Below are 27860 nucleotides of genomic sequence, written 5' to 3'. Positions count from 1 at the left end.
AGATTCTTATCTAATTAATACCCTTCGTTCACCTTGTTCTTGTTCACATTGGTCCAATGATCTTGAAAAAACGTTTTTTCACGGCCATATACGGGTCCGTAGTCCTAGCTCCCCATCCCATTCACCATTTTCGAAATCAGTATGCAGTACACTGCGCACGTAAATATTCATGTGCTGGCGGAGTCGCAATGCGTTTAGCCTTCTGACAAGGCGTGCGCGCGCGCACCCACCCAGAAAGCAACGCAATATACAGCGAGAGGGGTTTGCCAACAGTATGATAAGGCCTTGCCACAAAGCTACACGACTTGATGGCCAGCGCATGCGCACAAATCTCAAATCCATTTACTGTACAAGATGTAGTTCTCCCGAGTTCCTCTCGACCGAGTCGCATTTAACTCATCAAACCGAGCAGAAAGGGACTATTACCAGAACCAAAAGTTGAACGCAGTCAGTCTTCAACATTACATCTTCACCTGTAAGTCTTCATATTGCGGAATTTTTGCGATTTCATATTGATTTTTAGGCGCTATACTTCGCCTGTCATGATCATGTCTGCTACAATGCGCAGCCCCAACACTGCGTGTTGGGGCTGGTCGCAGTTATGTTTTTACCAAGTGCCTGTGCTATTTGACACTACCATAGAAAATAGCCTTGCGCGCTGGCATTGGTTTTGGTAACAGAAAGTTGAGTGTATGGGACTGAGGCGACTCTAGATACCAGTGTAACTGGTTGGTTGTGCAGCCCTTTCTGGAACGTATAGATCTGGACCGCCCTAAACCCTTCAGCAAAATTCTTAAGACATCAAAGATTAACTCAGCATGGGAGGCAGCAGTAGTACAACTGCAGGTAGAAGAATTAGCCTTGAGCAAGATGGTGAAGGAGGTGTCGTGAAGGTAAGTTGCATCAACAAGACGTCTTATAGCCAGGTCTGTACTAACCGCAGCAGCGACCCCATACGGACAAATACGTACCGTAAAGGGCTGTTACTGTGTTACAGCGCCCCGCGACGGGGTTAGTAACTAGCATGTTGGTGCCCATATGCAGGGCACTGAATATTTTGAAGTGTGTGTATTTTACAGCTGGTAAAGAAGGAAATTATTGAAATGTATGTCATGTGCGTGACATGATATAATGCAAACAAATGGCTGGTACATGTATCTTGGGACTGTAATGTGTATGTGTGTGTGTGTGGGGGGGGGGATGGGGAAAGTAAGATTAATATACAATTACTGGTATGTTTACTGTGTGCCACTGTGTGCCACTTGGCAATTTTATCTTCAGAAGCTGTTTTTCAAACATCGTTTGGACAACATACATTGATAAAACAGGTACTGGGTACACTTGTATACGGGCAAGTCCAAGATATCGCGCACCTTTATACGTATGGGACATTCAGAGATTTCAAACCTCTGAAAAGTAATGAAGGAGCACTTGGATTTTACTGTTTATCATCAGGAGGACTGGTATCCCTGAGAAGAACATTGTGTTTAAGTTTGATGTCATTTGACCTTGGGTTAATTATTTTATTAAGAAAAATATGGCAACTTACGTATGGGACCAGAGAAAAACTAGATTTTTCAAAAAAAAGTTTGACTTGAAAGTTCTCTGAAAGTACCTTATTGATCAAGTTCTGTTTAGAAGTGAAGAAAAGTACAAAACTGAAGTATCTTACAGCAAAGTTTCATTGCAAAAGAATAAAGCATTTTTTCATGAAGTTGGTTTAATTAACGAAAGTACACCTTACGTATGGGACATGGCTCAACTTACGTATGGGACATACGTCTTTAGTGCACAAGTGTATTCATGGGAATGACTTTGAATTTTCCCATAGTGTCATATTCAGCTCCACAAATCATACTACAACATTTAACAAATGAAATAGACTGCTAAGTAGGTGCTTTCCCAGTTCAGGTACCTAACAAAAGCTAAAATAAGACAAATAAAAGTAATTACCAATTTACAATCAAATATCTTAGTTTGGATTCCGTCATGCATTAACACTGTCCTCATGATGTCTATAAATACAGATACAGTATATACTGACACTCTATTTCTAGCCCATTTGTAATACTCTGGTCAATATTTTTATGAATTGAAAAAAAAAAATGTGCGAATTCTAGCTTGTGACCTTGATGTAGCATACATGCACATGTACCATGACTAATTTGTAGTCTTGATAATTTCAACTGTAAAATCAAATGTCATGTACAGTGTAATTTACAAATACAGTTTGAAGTGGGTACTTTCAGTAGTTCTAGGCTTACCTTGCAAGTTGTCAAAGTTTTTATAGAGCTTTATAATTGTTTGAAATGCAGCACAAAACACAACAACAACAGTAATTCATTTTGCTCTGTAATCATCATGTTTTGCCATGTAAATTTTAGCTTCTGCAAAATCAATCAAATTTTAATGAAACTTTTAGACTTTAAAAGCCGTGGTAGAACAAAGAGATAGAAGAATGTATGTACCTATGCTGGCTTTTTTTTCTCAAATTGCATGGCTTCAAGTCTATGAAACCAAAGACCACAAAATTTGTGTTGATACTTTGTACATACATAATGCTTGTGTAGTGAAACAGGAAAGATTATCGTTTGTATTCAAATCTGAAGAGAAAATGTAATTCTAGATTTGAAACACTTATGTAACTCACTGATCTGAAACTTACAATTTTGACAAATTCTAATAACCTCATTTGATCATACACTACCAGATTGCAATGTATGTTGATAATTCCAAAATTATGCAAGTAAATTATGAAGTATAATTAGAATTGTATTAGTAATGTTGAAATGCAAAGTCGAAGAGGGTAGCATATTTCTCGTGGTTAGGCAGCCTTCCACACAAAAGAAATTTCAAAGAAATTCCTTTCCTTGCATATGTGTATAAATAGAGTGAGGGGAAGGTGCGAGACCATCCATTTAAAGAAGTAGCTGTGTATCAGTGTTGTCACCCCAAAGGGTGAACTTTGCACACAACAAACGTCTGCAGATCACCGATCACGCAAGTTGAAAAACACTTCGCAACACATTGATCACCAAACCTCATCAGCATTTGACCATGGCCACGTTAATTAACGTACGAGCTATACATTCGTCGCTCTCCACAAGACAGTGTGAATGACATACATGTTCATGATAAGTAATGATCAGGGGACTTAGCTCCCGTGTCTGGGCGAAATGGATAAGAAAAATGGCTTCTGTGGCAGAAGTTGTTGTTCGGGGAGGGCATTGACTTTGTAGAGGAGCCGAAGCTTCTCAAGGGAGGGACCCTCTTCGACTTTGCATTTCAACATTACTAATACAATTCTAATTATACTTCATAATTTACTTGCATAATTTTGGAATTGTATTACGTAATGTCTTATGCAAACTGTCTCAGAGGGTAGCATGTTCAAAGTGAGCCGCAGAAGCTATTTTTGCCAAACTACGATGACAATGAAATAAACAAACACGAGTATTTGTCCATTTGTTCCATTTCTTTAATGTCAAGGAAAGTAAACTTCCAGAACCAAACATACATATCAGGTCATCATTCATATGAAGTGCCGGGTGTAAGCAAGCTATTTTTCCCTTTTCTCATCTACGATAAATAATTGTCGAGTCCTTCGTGCAAATCGCCGTATGGAGCGTCATACGCAAGACACAAATCAAAGGAATGATTAAGGAATACAATCATTTCTGCTATACATCTATAAAGTTGTCCTGGGTCTATACCATTACTGCACAATTAAACGAAACCTAGAAATTTCCTACGCCTTGTAGGATGTTTAACTTGTACCCTATTAGATGCTATGTAAGCTTTACAAAGGAAATTAATCAACCATCCGAAATCGTCGGATATATCATTAGGATCACACAGAAAATAATGTGAAAGATGGCCCTATTACGTTATCAAGCCTTGTTAGGCCATCATATCTCAGGGCTCTTTGATGTTTTCAGTTTACAGAATTGAGGACCGCATTTGCGAACGTAGAGTCACTAATAGGTTTGTGGTAAAATTTCCTGAACGTCTCGGCTCGAGACCAATTTGCCGTTTTCAAGATTTCATGTAGCGAAACTCCGTGGGCCAGAGCACAACTTGTCGAGGCGCCGCGGAAACTATGGGCCTTAAAGACTGATGTATCAATGCCTGAATCCCGAAGGACTGTTTTCATCCATCGAGCTAGAGTCGCTGAAGTGATTCCTTTATGTGGTTTTATTGTTGATACAAAAAGTCTCTCATCTGTACGCAAAGACTTAGTGCGTTCCAAATACTCTCTCAGCGTATTGACTACACATAATTTAGAATTTTGACCAAATGATGAGAGCGTCAAAGTTTGGTCGGCAAAGTTTGATTTAGAAGTAGTCTTGAGTAACTCTGAAATCTTAAAAGAGGCTTTATTTTCTTCAAGATGGAGAGATGTTACAGACAAGCACATAAGCGTTTGTGTGCGTTGTGCGGAGGTTAGTGCCATTAGTGCCACCAACTTTCGGGTTAACAAAGGAAGAGTCAAGTCCTTGTTGTCGGGTAAGGAACCAATGTACTTAAGGACAGACGCAACATCCCACGTTTTTTGGTATCGTGGTTTTGGAGGGTTTGTATTAAAAATACCTTTCATAAGTCTCAAAACAAGCGGATGTTTACCCACATTATGACCATCGATAGGAGGAAAGGCCGATGAAAGAGCGGAACGATATGAGTTTAGGGTAGAGTACGATTTCCCAGTTGAGCATTGGTGAGCTAAGAAATTTACAACATCACTTATAGATGGTGAATAGGGATCAAATGATTCCTTACAACACCAGCGTAACCATTGTTGCCATGCCGACTCGTATTGCTTATTCGTTCGCTCCCGCCATGAGTGTGCGATGAGGTCGGTAGCGACTTGAGAAAGTCCGTTTGACTGCATTCTGCTGATGAGATAATCCACGCGGCCAGGCGTAGAGTTAGGTTGGGGTCGGGAAGGGGGGTCACCAGACAATCCGCTGGGAGGAGCAAGGGCGGGGCGATGACCATATTGAGTAGCGTGGGGTACCATGGTTGCGCTCGCCATATTGGCGCTATCAGGATGGCATACGGTGTTCGATCGGTTCTTAATTTCTGAAGGGTTCTGCAAATAAGACAAAATGGGGGGAAAAGGTATGGAGTTAAATTTTCCCATGAAATCGAGAAGGCGTCTATGACGTATGCATTTGGATCCGCCTTCCATGATGCATAAACTGGCAATTGGTGGGTAAATCGTGACGCAAACAAATCAATACAAGGTTGAAATGGTAGCTGTTTAATAAGAGAAGAAAAGATGCATGGCGAAAGGTGTAACTCCTTATTAAGATCTCTGCGAGATAATGAATCCGCCAACGAATTATGAATGCCCGAAATATGATGGGCAGATAACCAGTTGCTTCTCTTAACGCACCATTTCCAAATATTATTGGCTATTATGTTTAGCTGAGGTACACATCCTCCCATCTTGTTTAAGTAACTAACAGCTGTGCTGTTGTCGCACAGAACGTGAATATGTTCATTGAAGCAGTCAGTGCATAAATCAGGCAAGGCCCGTTCAACGGCCAGCAACTCGAGCTCATTGATATGTAAATTTCGATCTTCCTCTGCCCAGTGATCTTGTGAAAAGGAGTTATCTGAATGACGCAATGCACCCCAACCTTGTGTACTGGCGTCTGTCGAGATCGTGACAGATGGGTTGGGTCTATGGATGGGGGAAACAAAGGAATGCACGGGCTGTGCGAGCCACCACTGAATTTCTGCCCTGGCAGGTGGGTTAAGTATGCAAGAAGAGGCAAAGTTGTTGTTCGATTCTCGAAGTGCCTGGATTTTAGCATATTCCAACTGGCGGTAATGTAGCCTACCGAGTGGATATGCGCCGAAAATAGAAACAATAAGACCAATGAAATGCGCCAGGCTTCTAATAGTGACTTTACTATTGTTCAGGAGGGATACGGCGGAGCCGTGAAGTTTCTGTACTTTTTCAGCCGGAATGCTGTAATGCATGGATAATGAATCGATTACGAAACCTAAGTAAATAGCCGTATGTCTTGGCTGAAAGCAAGACTTTTCTTGATTTATGATAAACCCAAGGGATTCCAATAGCTCCCTTACAAAGTTTGTATGCTCAAGACTTTCCTCTTCGGAACATGAAAGAATGAGAAGGTCGTCTAAATAAATAAGGGCTCGAATTCCTTTAGCACGGATAGTTGCTATAACGGGTTTCATAACTTTGGTGAAGACCCTTGGAGCCGAGCTGAGACCGAACGGAAGACACTGAAAGCAAAAGAATTTGTCATTCCAGCTAAATGCTAAATATTTATGCTGAGATTGGTGAATTGGAATGGAAAAGTAAGCGTCTTTTAGATCAATAGACGTCAGAAAATCACCTTCAGTAATCACTTCTGAAACGAGCTTGAAAGTTTCCATTTTGAAATGTTCGTACTTGACAAAGCGGTTAAGGTTTTTCAGATTTATTACAGGTCTCAAATCTCCCGACTTTTTCGGAATGACGAAAATAGATGAAACGAATGCGCACTCCTGCTTATCAATTTCTCGTATTGCACCTTTTAAAAGCAGAGTGCGAACTTCATTGCTTATAACATCCCTTTCATTTTGGGAGAAGGGAAGAGTCCCGGGAACGAATTTGAACGTCGGGACTGCAGTGAAATCGATTCTGTAACCCGAAATGGCGTTTAAAACCCAAGAATCTGAGGTGATTTGAGACCATGCCTCTCTGAAGAACGATAACCGCCCCGCTTGAAGGGGGGGACTTACTAGTTTTTTGACTCGCCAGAAGGCTTGACGCGGGGATGAAAGTGAGTCTTTGGTGGAGGCCCCGGATGTGTGGGAGGGCGGGACACTGTGGCACTAGCAAAGCCTCGCCCCCAAGCCTGATGCTGTGCTGGACGGGTCGGGTAGCGACGCTGGGGGATGAAATATGGGTGCGTTTCCCTGAAGGGGCGTCGTCTGTCCCCAGCCGTCGCCTGACGGCTGCGGGGAGGTCTGGTCGTTTGGACCCTCTGGCCCACGTTGTAGGCGTCTGATACCTTTCTCATAGTGGCCGACAAATCGCTCCCGAACAGGGTGTCCGCGAGGGGTGTATTCCTACTACACAATCCACGGTATCGCGGCGCGATACCCCCTTTAAGATCCTCTCTCCTCCTCATGCTGAGCTCATAAACAGCGTATCCCGAGAGGGTTAGGCCGTCCAAAGCCAGACTTTTCAGTCTTTCGATATCAAGAACTTTTTCCCCCTTTGAGATGCCGTTTAGTTCCTCTAGAATCAGGCTGTAGGGCAGCGCCCCTTTTACGACTTGTCGCTGCAGCTTTTGAGTTCCCACGTCCTTTGCCCTGACGCGGCCCGGTAGCGTACTCCATATTTCCGGGTCAACTCGCGGGGCGCTTGCCGCGGGGGCATTGGAGGGCGTTTTGTATCTTTCCCCGATGCGTTCCAAAGCCGTCTTTTCGGGGGGCATGGTCATTGACTTTGTCAGCCTGTCGGCCAATTTCTCGAATAGAGGGGGACCCAGGTCTCTTCCCTCTGTGTACATTTCGCTGTCCATCTCCAAATCTACGTCCCCTCGAGGGTTGGGGGACAACGCGGAAAGCAGCGACTCCAATGGGTCGTAACGCTCTCCCGGGAGCGAAGGGGCAGCCTCGCCGCGGAGGCCTGCTGTGAGGGACGTGTCGTCCGCGAAAACACTAATGTCGTCTCCAGCCCTAGGGCTCGAGGTCATCGCGTGCTGAGCACTGCGGCTGTGTTCGCCGGAAAGCCGTGAGAGGGCATCCGAAAGCCGACGTATCTCCGCGGCCTGGCTGGCTAATTGCTCCTCGACCCCCGTCGTCGGCTTTCCGGCTCTTAAGCGTGTGTCGTTGTCGTCGGAAGAAGACATGATGAAGTCTGCCTGCACACAAAGAAATGATGGTCTCGCACCTTCCCCTCACTCTATTTATACACATATGCAAGGAAAGGAATTTCTTTGAAATTTCTTTTGTGTGGAAGGCTGCCTAACCACGAGAAATATGCTACCCTCTTCGACTTTGCATTTCGACATTACGTAATACAATTGTGTAGATGTGGGGTACAAAGTAAGTATGATTTGATGAAGGTGTCTCAGAGCACATCTGTCTCCTCAAACACAAAATAGGAAAAAAAAAATGAATTCCCTATTTTTTGTGTAGTTTGTGTTTTTAGCACTCCAACCAGAGAACCAGTATTGATATTGTGGTTCATGGTAAATGTAAACTATAGTCTTCATTTTACCGGATTTTCAGAAATCATGTTAATGACCTTGATAAAGTCATGACATATTCTGAGGGTGTGCAGTTGAAATATTAAACATCAAATCAAAATAAAAAGTATTCTCGTAGGGTTTTTCCTTTGCTATCAACTCTAGTAATGACAAAGTTACCTGCTGTCACCTCAAGTGATTTTTCTATTCAGTAAGACCTGTAATGTTGTCATTGATGAGCTCCACAAGCACAATTGTTTTGATTTCCCTTTTGAGGCTGTACAGCCTGTAGTACATGCTGAACAATGTACTGCACCTAAAATGACACTCAGAGAATCCCATTCTCTTGGACAAAGTCATTTTGTAGAGAGGTAAAGTTGAAAATGATAACTGAATTAAGAAAATATCCAATATCAAAATGTTAAAGGGAGGAATGCTAATTGAAGACCAGCTGCACAGCCTGTAATTAAAATAAGAAAATAAATGAATATTCTTTATTTTCCTTTCTTAATCATAGAATGACTCAATAATGCTGTTCTTACACTCTCCCTGAGGTCAACTGAGTAGGAGAGGCAGATATATAGACATATCCTTCAGAGTAGGTGCAAAGATAACCATTAACCAAACAAATGTAAGGACATATAGCATCCATGTCAAAAGGCGGTTTTCCCATTCACTTTGCATGTAATGTCCCATACGTAAGGCATTTGTCCCATACGTAAGCAAACTTTAATTAGTTATAAGACGAAGGACTAATTAAATTTCCACATTTAGTTTTGCTAATCTGGAGTTAAAATGAATAAATTAGAACTTCCTGAAGTATGATTGGTCAATGTTAGAAATCTTCAGAGAAAACTTAAAAAACATACTCAAATCCTTACATATGGGACACTTCGTTCTGGGAAAGTGCATAATTTGCATAATTAATGTGCTGACCTTGTCTTACCAATTGGAAATTATACTAGCTCATACAGGGGTCATGTCCATAAAGGAACTAGGTCAAGAACAAATTCAACTGATTTTATATGAATATTTTTAATTTGTCCCATATGTAAGGTTTGTTTTTACTTTATGCAAATTAAGGTCATATTTCTTGCATAAATTTGCATAATTCAATATTTTCTTTGCTGGAAATATATAATTTAACTCTTTGGCTACAATATGATATCAATAACTTTTCAATTAAATCAAGATGAATTTTGAGCATCTGAGGGGACATTATCTTGGACTTGCCCACACATGTACTTGTCCATAGTGTAGATCTACAGTACTGTATACGTGTAGAACTTGAATGAGTTGTACTCTTAGTGTATATACTTACAATCAAATATGGCTTGGGTTGATTTTAGTCTTTTTGCAAGGAGTATAATTGGCATTGTTTCCTGACTTGAAAGACAACTGTTCTGTCATGATATGCAAGAGTATTTTATCATTTGCAAATCTGAGTTATTAGCAAATCTGTAGAAAGGTGTTCACACATTGAATGCATTACATTTTCCAAACATTACCTCTCTGCAGGAACAAGTGGAATCTACTCAGCAGTGCCAGCGCATAGACCTCAGTGGAACCATGACTTGGGAAGAAATCAAGGCGGAGGCTCTCCAGAACACCAAGCTGACCATGAAGAAACAGGTCCTGCCGGAGTTTGACCACGTCAATGTCCACTACAGAGAGGTAAAAAGGAGATACTTGTATGACCCCATGTACTGACTGAGAGCCGCTAGCATAGTTAGTAGCAAGTACAGATTTCTGATACACATTGTAGTACAAGTGTATGTTTTCTCTTCAGAAACTAAGCATGTGATCTGCAATTGTACTATAGTGTAATAGAAGTACATATGTTCAGTTTTGAAGTTTTGCAACAAAAACATGGATTTTTCCCCCAGACTTAGTTCAAAATTTATGGAGAGCTTTAAAATGATTTGCAGTCTGCAGAGGGTGGAAACCTTACTGTATCATTCCCACTTGAATAAGTTTGATTCTTTCAAAGGAAACCCTATGAGATGAAGTTTACTATTTATTTCTGTGTTTGAGTACTTAATGACAAACTTTCACTTTCAAGACAATCATGTTAGGTATGGGGAGAACCTAGTATGTTTTCAGCAGTTTGCCGCATAGCTGCACATTTCCAAGATGGAATACAGACACAGTTATTACTGTGTAGTATACCATTCTGAGCTAAAATGTACATGTATTCATCCGCTTGTGATTAGAGTTGAAAGGCCACACACAAAATTTTACTGGCTAAAAAGAGACAAATTACAAATGTTTTGCATTGTACATGTACCGTTGCTGAGCTGTGTAACTGCAAGATTTACTGTTAGATTAAGTTTCATCATTCGTATTTTTTTTTTGTTTCTTTGTTGTTTTTTGCAGGGAACAATTTTAATATTTTGCAAGTTTAATATTTCCAGTGCTTTGTGATTGGTTGTGAGAGCAACTTCCAGACTCCCAATTTGGTGGATTGAAGCCCAAAACCACTATTTCGGCGCAATTGGTCAAAAATCGTGTCGCTTATGTTCCTACTCACCTAGGAGAGATAAAAAGCTCTTTCAAAATGCCCCTGTGATTTTATGTGATGCCAAGGGACATATAAACAAAAACTGAAATCATTTCGAAGGCGAAATTGTACCACTAATCCATTGGTGGAGGGTCAAGTTCGGCCAACAGGCTTAAAAGTGCATGTCGCCAACGATGATTTTTAATGTTTTCTCAACTTTGTGGGAAAATATGAGCATAAAGAGGAAGCTTATTCACGGTTTCAGAAAAGTGGCTTAAGGTTCTATGAAAACCTAACACAACTTTTTAAACTAACCATTCTTTATCAACAAAATAACTGATGGAAATGTGTCGCCAGATCCGCTGAAACATACGTTACCATCTTTGTACTGCCAACTTGGTTATGCTATTACAGTGAGTAATACACAATTGTATTGTTTTTCTGACCAAAAGGGGTGTAAGTTTATGTTAAAAGATATTTCATCACTCAGCTTCAAAAGACATGCGACTGCTAATCTCGCAAATATAGATTTTAAAAAGGTAGATTTAAGAGAAGTAACATACGTTACCATCTTTGTAAAAAGTATGAAGGTGCATGGCTGTGAATGATTGTTCTAGAGTTGAGACTAATGGAGTAGATTGTCGTCATACCCATGGGTGGCAAAAGATTCATTATTATGTTGCTAACTTATACGATTTAATCCACAAGTGTAACATACGTGATGTAACTTACGTTACCACCAAATGACAGAAAGCTTAATTACACCATCAATTACCACCTAAATGTACATTTCTCGAATCTGTGCCGTCGATTTGAGGTCATGGGATAGCTCAGCAACTTCTTTCAATGGCATCTTGAGCATTGGCAGCGCGCAAAATACCTTTACATGATGTGTTGAAAAACTGAGTAAGTATTTGATTGTTGGAAATGTGTTGTTGTTTTTCATAGAATCATGCTTTACTTCTGTTTATTGTGTCTTTATTAAGTCAGTAGATTCCACCGTAAAGATCCAGTTATTGCTTTGCTGTACAGGTTTATTCTTTTGAAATAAATCACTCAATTTATTACGTAACGTATGTTTCAAATTTTGGTAACGTAAGTTTCAAGATGTTGTCATGTTGATAACAGACAATCCACAGAAAAGCCCATTTAATTTGAGACAATTTAATTGTTGCAGTTATGATGTTGATGAGTTTCTCCGTCAAAACATATCAAATTCATATACAGCCGTATGTTCTTGTTTGTTAGGAGGATGCAGTAAAAGGGGACATAATCATAGTATCTTTGAAAAAAAAAAACGTTTGGTGGGGTTGATGTTCAACTTGGCTTTAATGATGTCATATTCCAGGTATAAACAATGAATTTAACATTGTTTTAAGAAAATTCAATGAATAGCTAATAAACTTAGGGATTACGCAGATCTCTACTTCAAAACTATTGGATCAGGTCCCTGCATTAATATAGTAACGTAAGTTTCTAGTTTTGGTAACGTAAGTTTCATCATTTCATGTCATTGAAAAAGGATATTTTAAGGAATGTGCGTGGATAAAAATAACATTTAATTGTTCTAGAACTATAGTTGAAGGAATTCCATAGGGAAATAAGTCTTTTCAATTATATTTATCTTCGGTTATCATAAATCAATATGGTGACTAACTACTACCTGACTATTTTTAACGGAGAAAATTAACTCAAATTTGTGTCGTTATATCGTTGATGATCTCAAAGTGAAGAAAAACACACTTTGAATGAAGAAAAGGTAACAAAAATACATGTGCATTAAAGAAATATAATTTTAACTATTACTGAGTATACCATCATAGATTAGGCCTACATGATAATAATGCTAATAATAATTATAGTGATGTATGTTTCAGTAAGATATATGTTTAAGACATCAACATTTTTTGTTCTTCCTTCTCGTTGAAGTTAATGCAGTTGCAATGGGGAAGAGCAGTGCTGAGATTAAAACCCCGTATATAGGGAACGTATAAGCTGCAATCAGATTGGCGAAAAATCATATCTCTAACCAAAGATTCAAGAAAAAAAAAAACATATACCCGTCGCGTAGTTGACAAAAAAAAAAAGAAGCAAAGTCACGCATCTTTTTTTTTTATTTACCCTACCAGGGTAACTATAGGGGAGGGGGTTCGAGGTCCCCCGCCCCTTTGCCAGCAGTCAAAATATAAACAAAAGGAAATAAAAAGAAAAAAAATGAATCGCAGAATCCTCCTCCCCAGTTTGAAATAAACAAATAAAAAAAAAACATGAAATTGGGCTCGTACTGGCAGCATAGAATTAAGCTGGAGCCTTTCTTTATATTTCTTCAATTTTCTTTTCTTTCTGTTTTTTTTTCTTGCTTGTCAGTCGATGAAACCCGGTAAAAGAAATGAAACAAAAGAAAAAATGGCACGGGAGCTTTTATTTTTCTCCCTGTCAGGTGATTATAACTGGAAGTAGTCGACTTTTCTAACTCTGACCCCATCCCCCACCCCATGAAAATCCTACTTACGGGCCTGCCTGTAATCATTATCAGTACCTTTGTTGTGCATGTATAGCAACTTGTCCTTTCACTTTTCTTTTGAAAGATTCAGAAACATTTTCCATGCAGGAGACAATTTCCAGATACGGCAAGAATTATTAATGCAAGACTTGTTATTCTTGTTATCGTTGTGGATTATACTGTCTTATGCATACAAAACAATGACAATCGAGTACATCATTTCACTAATGACAATTTCATTCATCCTACCCAGTATTGTGCTAATGCAACTATGTAATTTGACGTTATTTCATCGACCTCATTTGCCATAGTCAACTTAGTAAAGCGGTCATTTATTTAATTAACAAAGAGCATTTCTTGGTTCCTTCTGTCCCTATCTAATCCTTATAGCATGCAGCAGGTACTGCTTTGTTATTCAAATTCAAATTCAAATTCATGATTTTCTTCCGTCGAGATATTTTCATTGCAACTGATTGACAAATTGCCCTACATCGACGTAAATAAGCACTGAATTGATCAGTGTCTTGTAGTAGCCATGATAAAAAATTCAGGATTTGAACCTACGACCTCCTGATCACCGGACAGGCGTCATCTCCACTAGACCACCGAGCTTTCGCCCGAAAGCAAGTGTTGGTTCTAATCCTTATAGACCGATTCAATTTCGATGACCTATTCACCTACCGTCGCTAGCGGCGCTATAACGGTCGCCATAAGTGGGGGCCAACGGGGGCTTCCAGCGAGCTAGCTACCCAGCGAGTTGCACTTGCAGCTCAGCAGCCTAGCGTACCCATCGCGCATAGTTAGCCGGTCGCGGCCGCTGCGCCGCGGCCGGCGACCGCCGGCGCCGCGCTAATATTGTGATTGTTTACTCACCGTGGAAAAGTCATTCAGCGGCTTTTAATGCTTTTCTTTTGGACAAATTGAGTGATTCAGACATATTGATGTACTTTGAAAGCTTCAAAGGAAGGATCAGGAAAACACATTGTGCAGTTGTTGGGTGCATAAATAACAGAAAAAATGGAAATGGAAGCTGCACGTCAGTGTGTGAAATTCAGACATTGCTGACGCATGATAAATTAAGGCAAAATTAAAGACAATTACTAGTAAGTGAAATACAACGGTATAAAAATGCACAGATTTCGAAACAAACCATGTCTATAATAGATTCTCTATTTAGTTAGGTTATCACTGCATATTCGTAAAATATGTTGTTCATCTTAGAAGACAAGTTTAGATCAAGAATTTGATAATTCACTGATTTTTATGCCTCCGCCACGAAGTGGTGCCGGAGGCATTATGTTTTCGGGTTGTCCGTCCGTCCGTCCGTCCTTCCGTCCGTCCGTCCGTCCGTCCGTCCTTCCGTCCGTCTTTCCGTCCGTCCGTAATGAATTTTGTGGACAAGGTAACTATCAAAAGCTGTTGAGGTATCTTAATGAAACTTGGCATGTATGTGTATTAGGGGGTGAAGTTGTGCCTATCAACTTTTGGGTGCACGTGCTCAAGGTCAAAGGTCAAAAGGTCAAGGTCAAATACATAAAATTTCACTATTTCCACCATATCTATGCAATGCCTGAAGATATTTTCTTGAAACTTAGTGTATACATGTATTACCCAATTTAGATTCTCTGGTGAAAGTTTGGGTCATGAGGTCAAAGGTCAAAGGTCAAAAGGTCGAGTAAAAGTATTAAAACTTCTTTTTTTTCTCTGTAAATTGGAAAATTGTTCAAGGTATCTTCATGGAACATAGTATATATACATGTACTGACTGGCAGTGATTATCTAGAGAATGTAGGGTTCATGGGGTCAAAGGTCAGGGGTCAAAGGTCAAGTTCAACACTTCAAAATTTTACTATTTCCCTCATGTTCATGCAATGCCAGCAAGATTAGTATTTTTTTTTTTTTTACACTTGGTGTATGCATGTGTAACCTAATAGAAATTCTCTGGAGAGTTTTTTTTCTTTTTCTTTTTTATTGCCTCAAGGTCAAAAGGTCAAAGATCAAGTGAAAGTGCTGAACTAACTTTTTCTTCCATATCTCGGAAGTGGCTCAATTTATCGTGAAACCTACTGCATATCTATGCATGTTCTACCTGAAAGTGATTATCTTATGAATTTTAGGGTCTAAGGCCAGATGAACATGGTAACAATTTACTATTCAGTACAGAAATTGCACTTATTCTCCATACCGGTACCATGAAAATTACTCAATGCATAAATGTATGAATGGGTCGAAGTCAAGTTAAAGTCCTTAAATCCCCAAATACATGCTCTCCTATTCATCCAATTAAACCAAGTTCAAGGAAGGTGAACATTCAACACATTTCTGACAAACTTGTCATTTCAATATTTTGCCAGTTTTGTGAAAATGTAGTCACACATTGTCCACATGGACTATCTAGACCTATTAGGAGAATCATGCATTATGGCGGAGGCATACCAGTCGCCATAGCGACATTTCTAGATTTTTTTTAAATCCTTGGTGTCCTAACGTTACTTGCCAAAGTTAGAATACACTTCCTGGCTAGACTTTATTATTATGACAAACATTTTACAGCCTACACTACAGCTAAATAAATGTTTCAAGATGCGTTAAGTTCTTATTGTTTTCACTTCTTCAATGTTCAGCACTGAATTGACCATAGGCCTATTCAATTTTGGCCTGGAACTCTGAATTTGACTTTTGATAAAGTGATACTTATAAATATTAAACCATGGATGGTGGCAAACATCCGTTTCATAATCATACTAAGAAAGTATGATTTTAAAAAATCACTTTTGTAGATTATAATATTAGGCGTTAGCGTGATGTTATGCAAGGTTACTTTAAATAAAACAGTAGAAGTTTTGGTTGTAGACATCAAGCGACGTAGTCGTAACTTAAGTTTATATGATATACGGCCTAGAAACGCCTAGATTTATATTCCGTTTGGTTTACTTAGTGAGGCTTGCCTGAAGTTATCGACAACCGAAAATGATAGGATATAGGGTTCTAGAAGTCAATAGGTCTAGGTAGATCTAGTCTGGACTCTTGCCTAGATTTCTAGACAAGATCTAACGTTAGACAGAATACACGTGTTTTACCCTGCCGGCCCGACACTCCCGAGTAAAGGCAAAAGCCTGCCCTAAAAAGGTTAAGTTAACTGATAGCTTGCAATTTATCGCGCCATATCTAGCTCAAGATTCTTATTCATTATTTGTATTTAACTATATCAGTTAACTTGTCAACAGCCTAGGCTTATCAGCAAGACGTCTGCCTGCGCCTAGCAATAGTTCTCCCCAGCGGTTTTTATTCTCTTACACAAATGTGAATATACGTGGCTTACACGCGAGTACCCAAGTCATCGCCAAACTATAGCCAAAGAAATAGAGTCTGCAAACATTCACGGATCGTACCGATATTTACCTTGAAATTCAAGTTTTGGCTACAGCCGTATGTCATCTACCCATTCGCTCAAAGTCGGTATAAGTTGTTTAATTTTATCTATTATTATAATTAGCTACCGAAAAAAAAAAATGTTAGACTCTAGTTGTCACAAAGCCAGATGCGTCGATCGTTGCCAGCGCCAAAGATAGCTAGCTGGCCGGCTGGCGCCGGGTGGTAAAAGCACTGGCTGCCGCTGGCACCCTTGCCACGCACGCAGGGCGCTTGCCGACCGGGCCTGTTTGGCCCCCAGTTATGGCGTCGCCTTAAGAGGGCGCACTTCCATGAACAGTCGCTTGAATCGGTCTATAGCATGCAGCGGGTACTGCTTTGTTATTCAAATTCATGATTTTCTTCCGTCGAGATGTTTTCATTGCAACTGATTGACAAATTGCCCTACATCGACGTAAATAAGCACTGAATTGATCAATGTCTTGTAGTAGCCATGATAAAAAATTCATGGGCGTACATACTCGAGCAGGATTTGAACCTACGACCTCCTGATCACCGGACAGGCGTCATCTCCACTAGACCACCGAGCTTTCGCCCGAAAGCAAGTGTTGGTTCTAATCCTTATAGCATGCAGCGGGTACTGCTTTGTTATTCAAATTCATGATTTTCTTCCGTCGAGATGTTTTCATTGCAACTGATTGACAAATTGCCCTACATCGACGTAAATAAGCACTGAATTGATCAGTGTCTTGTAGTAGCCATGATAAAAAATTCATGGGCGTACATACTCGAGCAGGATTTGAACCTACGACCTCCTGATCACCGGACAGGCGTCATCTCCACTAGACCACCGAGCTTTCGCCCGAAAGCAAGTGTTGGTTCTAATCCTTATAGCATGCAGCGGGTACTGCTTTGTTATTCAAATTCATGATTTTCTTCCGTCGAGATGTTTTCATTGCAACTGATTGACAAATTGCCCTACATCGACGTAAATAAGCACTGAATTGATCAGTGTCTTGTAGTAGCCATGATAAAAAATTCATGGGCGTACATACTCGAGCAGGATTTGAACCTACGACCTCCTGATCACCGGACAGGCGTCATCTCCACTAGACCACCTAGCTTTCGCCCGAAAGCAAGTGTTGGTTCTAATCCTTATAGCATGCAGCGGGTACTGCTTTGTTATTCAAATTCATGATTTTCTTCCGTCGAGATGTTTTCATTGCAACTGATTGACAAATTGCCCTACATCGACGTAAATAAGCACTGAATTGATCAGTGTCTTGTAGTAGCCATGATAAAAAATTCATGGGCGTACATACTCGAGCAGGATTTGAACCTACGACCTCCTGATCACCGGACAGGCATCATCTCCACTAGACCACCGAGCTTTCGCCCGAAAGCAAGTGTTGGTTCTAATCCTTATAGCATGCAGCGGATACTGCTTTGTTATTCAAATTCATGATTTTCTTCCGTCGAGATGTTTTCATTGCAACTGATTGACAAATTGCCCTACATCGACGTAAATAAGCACTGAATTGATCAGTGTCTTGTAGTAGCAATGATAAAAAATTCATGGGCGTCCATACTCGAGCAGGATTTGAACCTACGACCTCCTGATCACCGGACAGGCGTCATCTCCACTAGACCACCGAGCTTTCGCCCGAAAGCAAGTGTTGGTTCTAATCCTTATAGCATGCAGCGGGTACTGCTTTGTTATTCAAATTCATGATTTTCTTCCGTCGAGATGTTTTCATTGCAACTGATTGACAAATTGCCCTACATCGACGTAAATAAGCACTGAATTGATCAGTGTCTTGTAGTAGCCATGATAAAAAATTCATGGGCGTACATACTCGAGCAGGATTTGAACCTACGACCTCCTGATCACCGGACAGGCGTCATCTCCACTAGACCACCGAGCTTTCGCCCGAAAGCAAGTGTTGGTTCTAATCCTTATAGCATGCAGCGGGTACTGCTTTGTTATTCAAATTCATGATTTTCTTCCGTCGAGATGTTTTCATTGCAACTGATTGACAAATTGCCCTACATCGACGTAAATAAGCACTGAATTGATCAATGTCTTGTAGTAGCCATGATAAAAAATTCATGGGCGTACATACTCGAGCAGGATTTGAACCTACGACCTCCTGATCACCGGACAGGCGTCATCTCCACTAGACCACCGAGCTTTCGCCCGAAAGCAAGTGTTGGTTCTAATCCTTATAGCATGCAGCGGGTACTGCTTTGTTATTCAAATTCATGATTTTCTTCCGTCGAGATATTTTCATTGCAACTGATTGACAAATTGCCCTACATCGACGTAAATAAGCACTGAATTGATCAGTGTCTTGTAGTAGCCATGATAAAAAATTCATGGGGGTACATACTCGAGCAGGATTTGAACCTACGACCTCCTGATCACCGGACAGGCGTCATCTCCACTAGACCACCGAGCTTTCGCCCGAAAGCAAGTGTTGGTTCTTATCCTTATAGCATGCAGCGGGTACTGCTTTGTTATTCAAATTCATGATTTTCTTCCGTCGAGATGTTTTCATTGCAACTGATTGACAAATTGCCCTACATCGACGTAAATAAGCACTGAATTGATCAGTGTCTTGTAGTAGCCATGATAAAAAATTCATGGGCGTACATACTCGAGCAGGATTTGAACCTACGACCTCCTGATCACCGGACAGGCGTCATCTCCACTAGACCACCGAGCTTTCGCCCGAAAGCAAGTGTTGGTTCTAATCCTTATAGCATGCAGTGGGTACTGCTTTGTTATTCAAATTCATGATTTTCTTCCGTCAAGATGTTTTCATTGCAACTGATTGACAAATTGCCCTACATCGACGTAAATAAGCACTGAATTGATCAGTGTCTTGTAGTAGCCATGATAAAAAATTCATGGGCGTACATACTCGAGCAGGATTTGAACCTATACGACCTCCTGATCACCGGACAGGCGTCATCTCCACTAGACCACCGAGCTTTTGCCCGAAAGCAAGTGTTGGTTCTAATCCTTATAGCATGCAGCGGGTACTGCTTTGTTATTCAAATTCATGATTTTCTTCCGTCGAGATGTTTTCATTGCAACTGATTGACAAATTGCCCTACATCGACGTAAATAAGCACTGAATTGATCAGTGTCTTGTAGTAGCCATGATAAAAAATTCATGGGCGTACATACTCGAGCAGGATTTGAACCTACGACCTCCTGATCACCGGACAGGCGTCATCTCCACTAGACCACCGAGCTTTCGCCCGAAAGCAAGTGTTGGTTCTAATCCTTATAGCATGCAGCGGGTACTGCTTTGTTATTCAAGAAAAAGAATCGTTTCCCTCATTTCAGTCTTGTTTCGCTGATGTGCCTTTTTCAGACGGAAATGTCTTTGAATTAATACAGATGATGAGGAGCAGCAAACCTGAGATCATGACAAATTCTATGTCAGAAGATGGGTACGGGGGAATTGTTGATTCGCACATTTTCGCACACGCATAAGGCCTTGCCTAATGGCAAGATATACCTGTTCTCTACCATTGCTGACCCTTTTTGCTCTGGAATAAGCTGCGGAAAAGTGAAATATTGAGATCACAAATGACAATCATTCTGCCAAAATGTTAGCTTTCTTTTAAGAACTGCCTGCTTCTCCCAAGCGAAATTGTTTGAGGTATGATTTCCTAACATACACCACAACTGCACATTCACTTTACTTGATTTTGGTGAGTTATTTTCTTTGTGCATATAGTTTTAGATTTCTTGAATATCCGTCTTGTTCTTCTCCCGGCTTGCTGGCGGTGAGGATCATGGGATCAAAGCAGTGAAGCATGCTCAAAATGTCTTTGCTGGCACTTTTGAGATGTACAGGTGCATGAATTAATTAACGATAGGATGAATGTCCATGTGTATTAGGTCCATGGTGTCATGCAATTTTTGCTGTGTTCAGGTACTTCCGGCGTCAGAGCCCAAAGGGAGGTTGCTCTTCCTACATGGGGCGAGTTTCAGCTCACTGACATGGCAAGATCTGGGTACTCTACACTACATGGCTTGCCACGGCTACCGGGCTGTCGCTATCGATCTTCCAGGTAAGCCCCACTGTGTGACCTCGCAGAAAAAGAGAATAAAAAATAGTGTTGCTGGAGGCATTATGTTTTCGTGTTGTCCATCTGTCCTTCGTCCATAATCTATTTTATGGAGAGTTATAATTAAAAAAACGTTTATGAGGTGTGCTAGTTGTACCAAAAAAAAAGCTGCTGAAAACTGCTTATCCAGTAGTGGCAAGCCAAGTGAGTAAAATGGAGTCAAAAGGGGCCTGAGCTTTCGATCCTAGCAGAATCTTTGTCAGAGGCAAAATGATAAACAGGCAGGGAAAGCAATCACATACATGTATGAGGACTTCACACAACAAGAACAGTCAGGGACAGGCTAGGGACACAGAACAAAGAAACAAAAGGACAGGGTAGGAGGTCATGGGCAAGGAGTCCAACAGGTCAAGGGAGGGGGATTAGAGCAGGAGGGTGGACAGACAAAAGGCAGAGGAGGGTCAGTAATGATCCTGAGGACCAGGGGGCAACCATTGAAGGAAAAGGATGAATAGGTAGGCAACATCAAACAAGAAAAGGAACAACAAAGGGATAAAGAAAGGAAAAGAGTGAAAGAGCAACAGCAAGGGGGGGGGGGGGCTGAGAAAACAACAAGCCCTAATAAGGTGTACCAAGAGGAGGCAACAAAATGAAGGTGAGAGTCAACCAACAAATACAAGTTATCAAACATATCAAAGTATATACTACACTCAATATTGATAATGAAAATAGCAATAATGATAATGAGGTAAGCTACTGAAACATGGCATGTACAATAGTTTGTATACAACTTGTATGTATGAATGGACTATTGATGTGCATATCAACATTTGAGAGGGCACATGCTCGATGTCAAAGGTCAAAGGTCAAGATCGATTGCTAAAAATTTCACTATTTCCCCAATATCTATGCAATGCCTATAGGTATTGTCTTCAAACTTATTGTATGGGACATGTATTACACTGTACCTGATAGAGATTCTCTCGAGAAAGTTTCTGGCCATGTGGTCAAAGGTCAAATGTCTTTTAAGTGAAAATGCCAAAATTTCACTTTTTTTCTCCGTATCTTGGAAATGGTTCAAGGTATCTTTATGGAACTTAGTACATATGTATGTACTGCTTGATATTGATTCCCTTGAGCATTTCGGGGTCAACGGTCAAGGGTCATAGGTCAAGATCATCTCCTCAAAATTTTACTCTTTCCCTCATATCTATGCAATGCCTGAAGGTATTTTCTTGAAACTTTAGTGTATACATGTTTGACCCAATAGAGACTCTCTGGAAAAGTTTTTGGCCAAAAGGTAAAAGGTCAAAGGCCATTTGAAAATGTTAAATTTCACTTCCTCCATACATGTACTGTAAAAGTGGTTTCTTTCGCGTACAGAAACTTTCGCGGCTTCCATCGGTGCAGACTTTTTCGTGTGTGTTTAAATTCGCTGTCGGTAATGATAGCGTTGTACAAGCGACGAGTTCAAAACATTTTCGTGTGATGTTTAATTCGCGGTATGTTTAATTCGCGGTTCAACCTCAAAGCGCGAAAAGCGCGAAAATAAAACCACCGCAAAAAAAAACCACTTTTACAGGATTTCGGAAGGGGCTCAAGGTATAAATTTAGTATGTATATTTATGCATGTACTGCTGGACAGTGATTTTCTTGGGAATTTGCTGTTGAAATTACACTTGTTTTCCTGTACCTTGGAGACTGCTCAGTGCATAAACTTATAAAAGGGTCAAAGGTCAAGTAAAAATCCTCAAATCCTTAAATAACTGCCCTCTTAATATAGTCATTCATCCAATTTAATCTAATTTAGTTCAAGGAAAGTGAGCACTCAACACATTTGTGACAAACGTGTCATTTTAGTGTTTTACCGATTATGTGAATCTGTTGTCACACATTACGTACTATAGACCCACTGGGAGAACCATGCATTATGACGGAGGCATACCATTCGCTCTCATGTCTAGTTTTTTTTTTAATTGCTTTTTCATTGTTAGTAGTATCTAGTTGAATATAAACTTCTTGTATTGTTTGTTTTTAGTTGAAAATTGCAGCATTAGATTATGCTTTTGTTCTGCTTTTGACAAAAGCTGTAAATTGACATGTCTCAGACTTACTGTACAGTGTTGTGCCAGACCAACACAAATACCTATCTTGGGGAAAGGGGTAAACAGTGGCACTTGGCAATCTTATCGCAGTGAAGTAGTAGCACAGCACTAGTGTAGCAAAACAAAATACCTGCTGAAAGTAGCAGAGTGGCCTGCTCTCTCTTTTTTTACAGGAGGCTCAGGGGGTCTTGTCCTGTGAGATGCGTAAGACAGATGCGGATGTTAGGACGACGCTTGCATGAACCGTTCTCCTCTCTCCCTGCATTGTGTTGCAAAGTAGCTTTAGATTTCGTGAAGATGCAATAGCGCCTCCATACATGTATGTTGTTCATCATAATGACATCAAGAACATTTAGCTCTCTTGGTCATGAATTTTAGCTTACGGTAGGATGGCCCAGAACTGTTAGTAAAATCTGAGAAGATTCAAGATCAATTTTGATAGAAGCGGTCTTGTGCATGCGCAGAACAGTTTTGTTTTTATTGTTTTTTTTCTCTTAACATCTTCATCGCAAATCTAAAGCTCCTCAGTGGCTGTAATGGAAGAGGAGGATTGATTGTGAGTTTGTTTTTGCCTCCTCCCCAATCACACAGGCTACGGGGACACGCCCAAGGCAGACATAGCCTCTGTGCCCTTCATGAAGAAGGTGATGGAGGGGTTGGATATGGATGACGCAGTGATCTGTAGTCCTTCCATGAGCGGCACCTACTCCGTCCCGTTCCTCAAAGAGCACCCAACTCTCTTCAAGGGCTACGTCCCTGTGGCTCCAGTGGGCACCAACAACCTGAGTGAAAAGGAGTATGCTGCCATCCCAGTGAGTGATTCTAGGATACCTTACCCTTTTTCAGAGTTTGTAAATGAATGCTATCTAGAGGAAATGAAATCTTCACTGTTCATTGCACTTGTCAAATGAGAAACAAATGAGTGTACTGTAAAAGTGGACATTTTCGCGGTGTTGAAATTTTCGCGCATTTCGCGCAACCAGAAACTACCGCCAAAATAAAAACATGCGAATATTTTTGCCAGCCATATGTTCCTGTGCGTGATGTCTTGATTCCGCGGAATTAAAAGCACGCGATACTCTTCTTACCCGCCCAAGCGCGAAAAATTAGTCGCGCGAAAATATCCACTTTTACAGTATATGGGTTAGTCATGGAATCATACAGAGCTTTGAAAGGATATGAAACCTAGAAGAGAGATATTAAAATAAAATCCATGCATGTATGATTTCATGATTTCACTGAACTTTTGCCAAAGAAATATTATTTTCCAATGTGATATTTGATTTAATTTGGTTGGGAGGATGTAAGTATACAATTTGAAATATGAATTAAAGTGAAAGGTCAGAGGTCACAGACTTTAGTTTAACCCTTAAAAGACTGGGGGGGGGGGGGGGGCTTTTTGGGCCCCCCTCGACATTTTTCATGATTGATCTGTAACCTATAAATCTTTTAAGTCTTGCGCAACTTTTGAGACCAAATTCGCAACGACTGGATACGCAGTTCTAAAGTTACGCAATATTTTGTAAGTGCATGTCAGACCCGAAATTGCTAAAAAAGTGATTTCATGTACAAAGCCAATGCAAATTCTGTTTCTGACCAAAATACATAAATGTATCATTATTTTTGCTTTTACTGATCAAAATCAATTAATTTCATGTTGTTTATGATCAGAATAGTGTCGCCAATGATTTCCATAAAAAGATAAAAAAACAAACATTCGAAAACAATGAAATACATAAGAAATTTCAAAAACAATAAAATACATTACCAAAAAAAGTGATAACACTGTTTTTTTTTTATGTACACTCAATAAGAATCCTACAAAGAGTACCTAAACCAAAAATTAGCAGTTTTGGACCTTTTATTATAGATTTACATCCTATTTTTTTTTATTTCATGTGTAAATTAACATAATTAATTCATTAAAAAAAATAGATTTGAATAATTGTGAAATAATTACCTATTCAGTTTTGTAGATTACCTTGTGGGCGGGTTGTGCACGTGCCAATTTTCCTTGCGATCACGCAGTCAACGGCCAAGATCTTGGGGGGCCCAATGAGCCCCACCGGTCCTGTGAGGCATCAAAATAGCCCAGTCTTTTTAGGATTAACCCTAATCAGGCTGGGCTTTTTTGGCTATGCTTAAACCGAAGGGGGCAGATTTCGTCCCCCTGATATATTGGCCATCAGCGATGCGATCTGGGCAAAATTTGTCACGTGTAACACCCTCATTGTAATCTACAAAATTGCGTCTTCAGATTTTTTTAGAAATGATCAATTTCAAATTTTGTTTAAGCAGTTATGCAAATTTAAGCCCAAGATGTTGTAATATTTTAGCCTAATTAAAAGCATTGAGAGTCTAATTTTTTAGTTTGTATATGTTTTAAACATATTCAACAATTGTAGATCATAAAAACTTCCAAAAGTCATTTGAATTCTTATGCATTTTATTGTTTTCAGAATTTCTTATGTCAAGCAATGACTAGCTAAGGTGGTTAATTCAATTCAATTCAAAGTTTATTTCTTTTTTCGACAAAACATATAAGTTACACTTCTTTTGACAACAGAGAATAAGGTAAACAGAACCTTGTGAAAACATGATGAAAACATGATTTGTTTGATGGATAGAAATTGTATGAAATTTGGCAAGCACAACACCCATGTCATAATCTACAAGATTGTGTCTTGAAACTTTTTTGCAGTTGTCAATTTCTAATTTTCATTAATTGATTATGCAAATTGAGCCCAAGTCCTTATTTTTTAGCCTGTTGAATATTAATTAAAGGGATCGTACAGTTCTGGCTGAGACCTAATTTCAGGTTTCTAACATTTTTAGGTGAGATAATGAGAAATCTCATATGAAATATGAAAGAGCATGTAATTCTCTGAGGAATTCAACGTTTATTTGATAAAAATTGGATTTGAAATGGCTGAGATATCCAAAAAGAGCGATTCTGATAAAGTGTGGGACCCACACTTTGTAACGATCGCTTTGTTTTACTTTGTTTTTGGATGTTTCAGTTATTCCAAACCCGATTTTCATCAAATAAACTTTGAATTCCTCTTAAAATGGTATGCTCTGTACTGTATCATAAGTGTTTTCTTGGTATCTCGCAAAAATTTAAAAGCCCAATTCTCATCTCCACCAATACTGTACTATCCCTTTAAAAGCATAGAGAGTCTAATATTTGGTTTGTATATGTTTTAACATAACAATTGTACACCATAAAAACTTCCAGAAGTAGTTGCAATTCTTGTGTCTTTTATCGTTTATTATGTGTATTATGTGTATTTCTCTGTTTCTTCGACTTTTTTTTTTTGTGTTTTTTTTTTCATTGGAAATTGTCACTGTTCGTGTATCAACCATAATTAGTGTTGAATGAATCAAACCCACCCTACTTGTAGGAGACTACTGATGTGAGGCCAACTGTTCCTAGCCAATCACTTTCTGCTTTTCCTGGAATAAAATTTGCTGCAGGTCCAGACCCTCGTCACATATGGCGAAACTGACAAAAGCCTTGGAGTGACTTCACTGAAGATGCTGAAGCATCTTCCCAATAACCAGGTACTGGAACTGAAGGGGGCCGGACATGCCGCCTACCTGAACAAGCCCCTGGAATTTCACCAAGCTCTCCTGGAGTTCTGTGACAAAGTTTACAGCTAGATATGATCTCACCTGCATGGCTGGGAGAACGAACAGCAATAGACAGATAAAGATTGTGACCTTGAACTATTTGAAATGCTCCTATTTTTGTAATTTTCTCCATGGTGGAGATCAGAACAGACCATCCTGTACTTGCCAAGATGGCTCTCAAGTAACATGAATTGCAGAGTGCTTCAGGTAGCTGTGGCAGTTTTTGGCCTGAATTCACAAAGGTAGGTTTAAATCAAATCAACGGTCTAAATTTGGTGTATGGACTCTATACTCTGGTCCAGAAATGTGTGTACTTTGCACATGCGCGTGTTGCCATGCGTTTAGTTTTGGGTGTCTGAGGGCATACATGAAATGCCAAGCACAAATATGTGAATCCAAACTTACATATCTATGGCCAGTATGTACCTTACCTTTGTGAATTCTGGCCCAACGTGTATGATCATGGGGACTTGAAAAAGCTGCTTCTCTGCAGGATGGAAGTTCTAGTTTTCTGTATTTCGTCTTGGCAGCAGTATACAAATAATGACTGCTATGAGGGGCACAGTTAAAATTATGGGCCCAAGGTGATGTGAAAACTGTAACCATGCCCGAAGTGAAGCTGAGGGCATGGTTATGGTTTTCACATCACCGAGGGCCTACGTAATTTTAACTGTGCCCCGAATATCGCGCAGTCATTATTTGTTTTATATACCGAAAATGCAGATTCTAGTCTCTTTTACAGCACTCGTAATCAATGCTGATCGACAGCGCGGCGGTCGTATCATTGGTATGTACATGAGTGATCATCTATATGTGTACAGTGTACGGAGTTGCGACTGTCTCCAAACCAGTCCGCTAGTCTCTTTTACAGCACGCTGATCGAATGCGCGGCGGTTGTATCATTGGTGCGTTCATTATGAGCGATCTATGTGTACGAGGTCGCGACTGTCTCCAAACCTATTTACTAACTGTGCCCGGGCCCCGGTCACAGTAACTCAAAAATAGGGCACAGCTATTTTCATGACTCCCCTTTTAACTAATCAGATGAGAGGATTCTAGAAATGAGGTATATAATGGGACATATCTACTCTGTGAAACACAGTAGTAGGTAGCAGAGTGGTAAAAGATGCTATGAGCAACTGTGTCATCATTTGTGAAGGAGAGTTCCTCGAGACCTTGCCATACATGTTGTCTGATCACTGCTACCCTTTCCATTCATGTTAGATGCTCTGTGAACTACTTTTCCTTCTGTGCCCTGTCCATTTAGGCATAAGTTGACCCCACCAGGTTGCATGGGCAACACGGAAAGCAGTGCTATGAGTTAAATAGCAATATAGCCTAAGCCTATATACTGTCAAGATTTACATTATATACCCAGTGTTGTGATAATCACAAGAGAAAGATCGAGCCGTGTGTTTCTTTTATGTAAGGTGTCGCCCTGTTCA

At 40.1% G+C, this 27860-nt stretch overlaps 1 protein-coding gene across 1 annotated transcript; it reads left to right on the top strand.

Moving 5' to 3' along the window:
• Nucleotides 1–719: 719 nt before the first annotated feature.
• Nucleotides 720–26986, top strand: LOC139708229 (putative protein-lysine deacylase ABHD14B). Its single transcript, XM_071620199.1, has 5 exons — nt 720–893; nt 9735–9890; nt 20542–20680; nt 23374–23594; nt 26260–26986. Exons 1-5 carry the CDS (start codon nt 819–821, stop codon nt 26443–26445), a joined length of 777 nt encoding a protein of 258 aa, XP_071476300.1. The 5' UTR covers nt 720–818; the 3' UTR covers nt 26446–26986.
• The last annotated feature ends 874 nt before the right edge of the window (nt 26987–27860 follow it).

Source organism: Diadema antillarum, unplaced genomic scaffold (assembly GCF_040938485.1).
Source record: "Diadema antillarum isolate AM-2024a unplaced genomic scaffold, OU_Dant_1.0 seq00001321_RagTag, whole genome shotgun sequence".
In the NCBI taxonomy this organism is placed as follows: domain Eukaryota; kingdom Metazoa; phylum Echinodermata; class Echinoidea; order Diadematoida; family Diadematidae; genus Diadema; species Diadema antillarum.
Note: the sequence above shows the minus strand (reverse complement) of the source record. Positions and strands in the feature narration are given on the sequence as shown.

Bases quoted from the DNA above. Each gene is read 5' to 3' on its own strand.
- LOC139708229 (XM_071620199.1), top strand. From the start codon at position 819: ATGGGAGGCAGCAGTAGTACAACTGCAGGTAGAAGAATTAGCCTTGAG. The intron at 894-9,734 runs GTAAGTTGCATC...ACCTCTCTGCAG, and splicing joins GTGAAGGAGGTGTCGTGAAG to GAACAAGTGGAATCTACTCA. The intron at 9,891-20,541 runs GTAAAAAGGAGA...TGCTGTGTTCAG, and splicing joins TCAATGTCCACTACAGAGAG to GTACTTCCGGCGTCAGAGCC.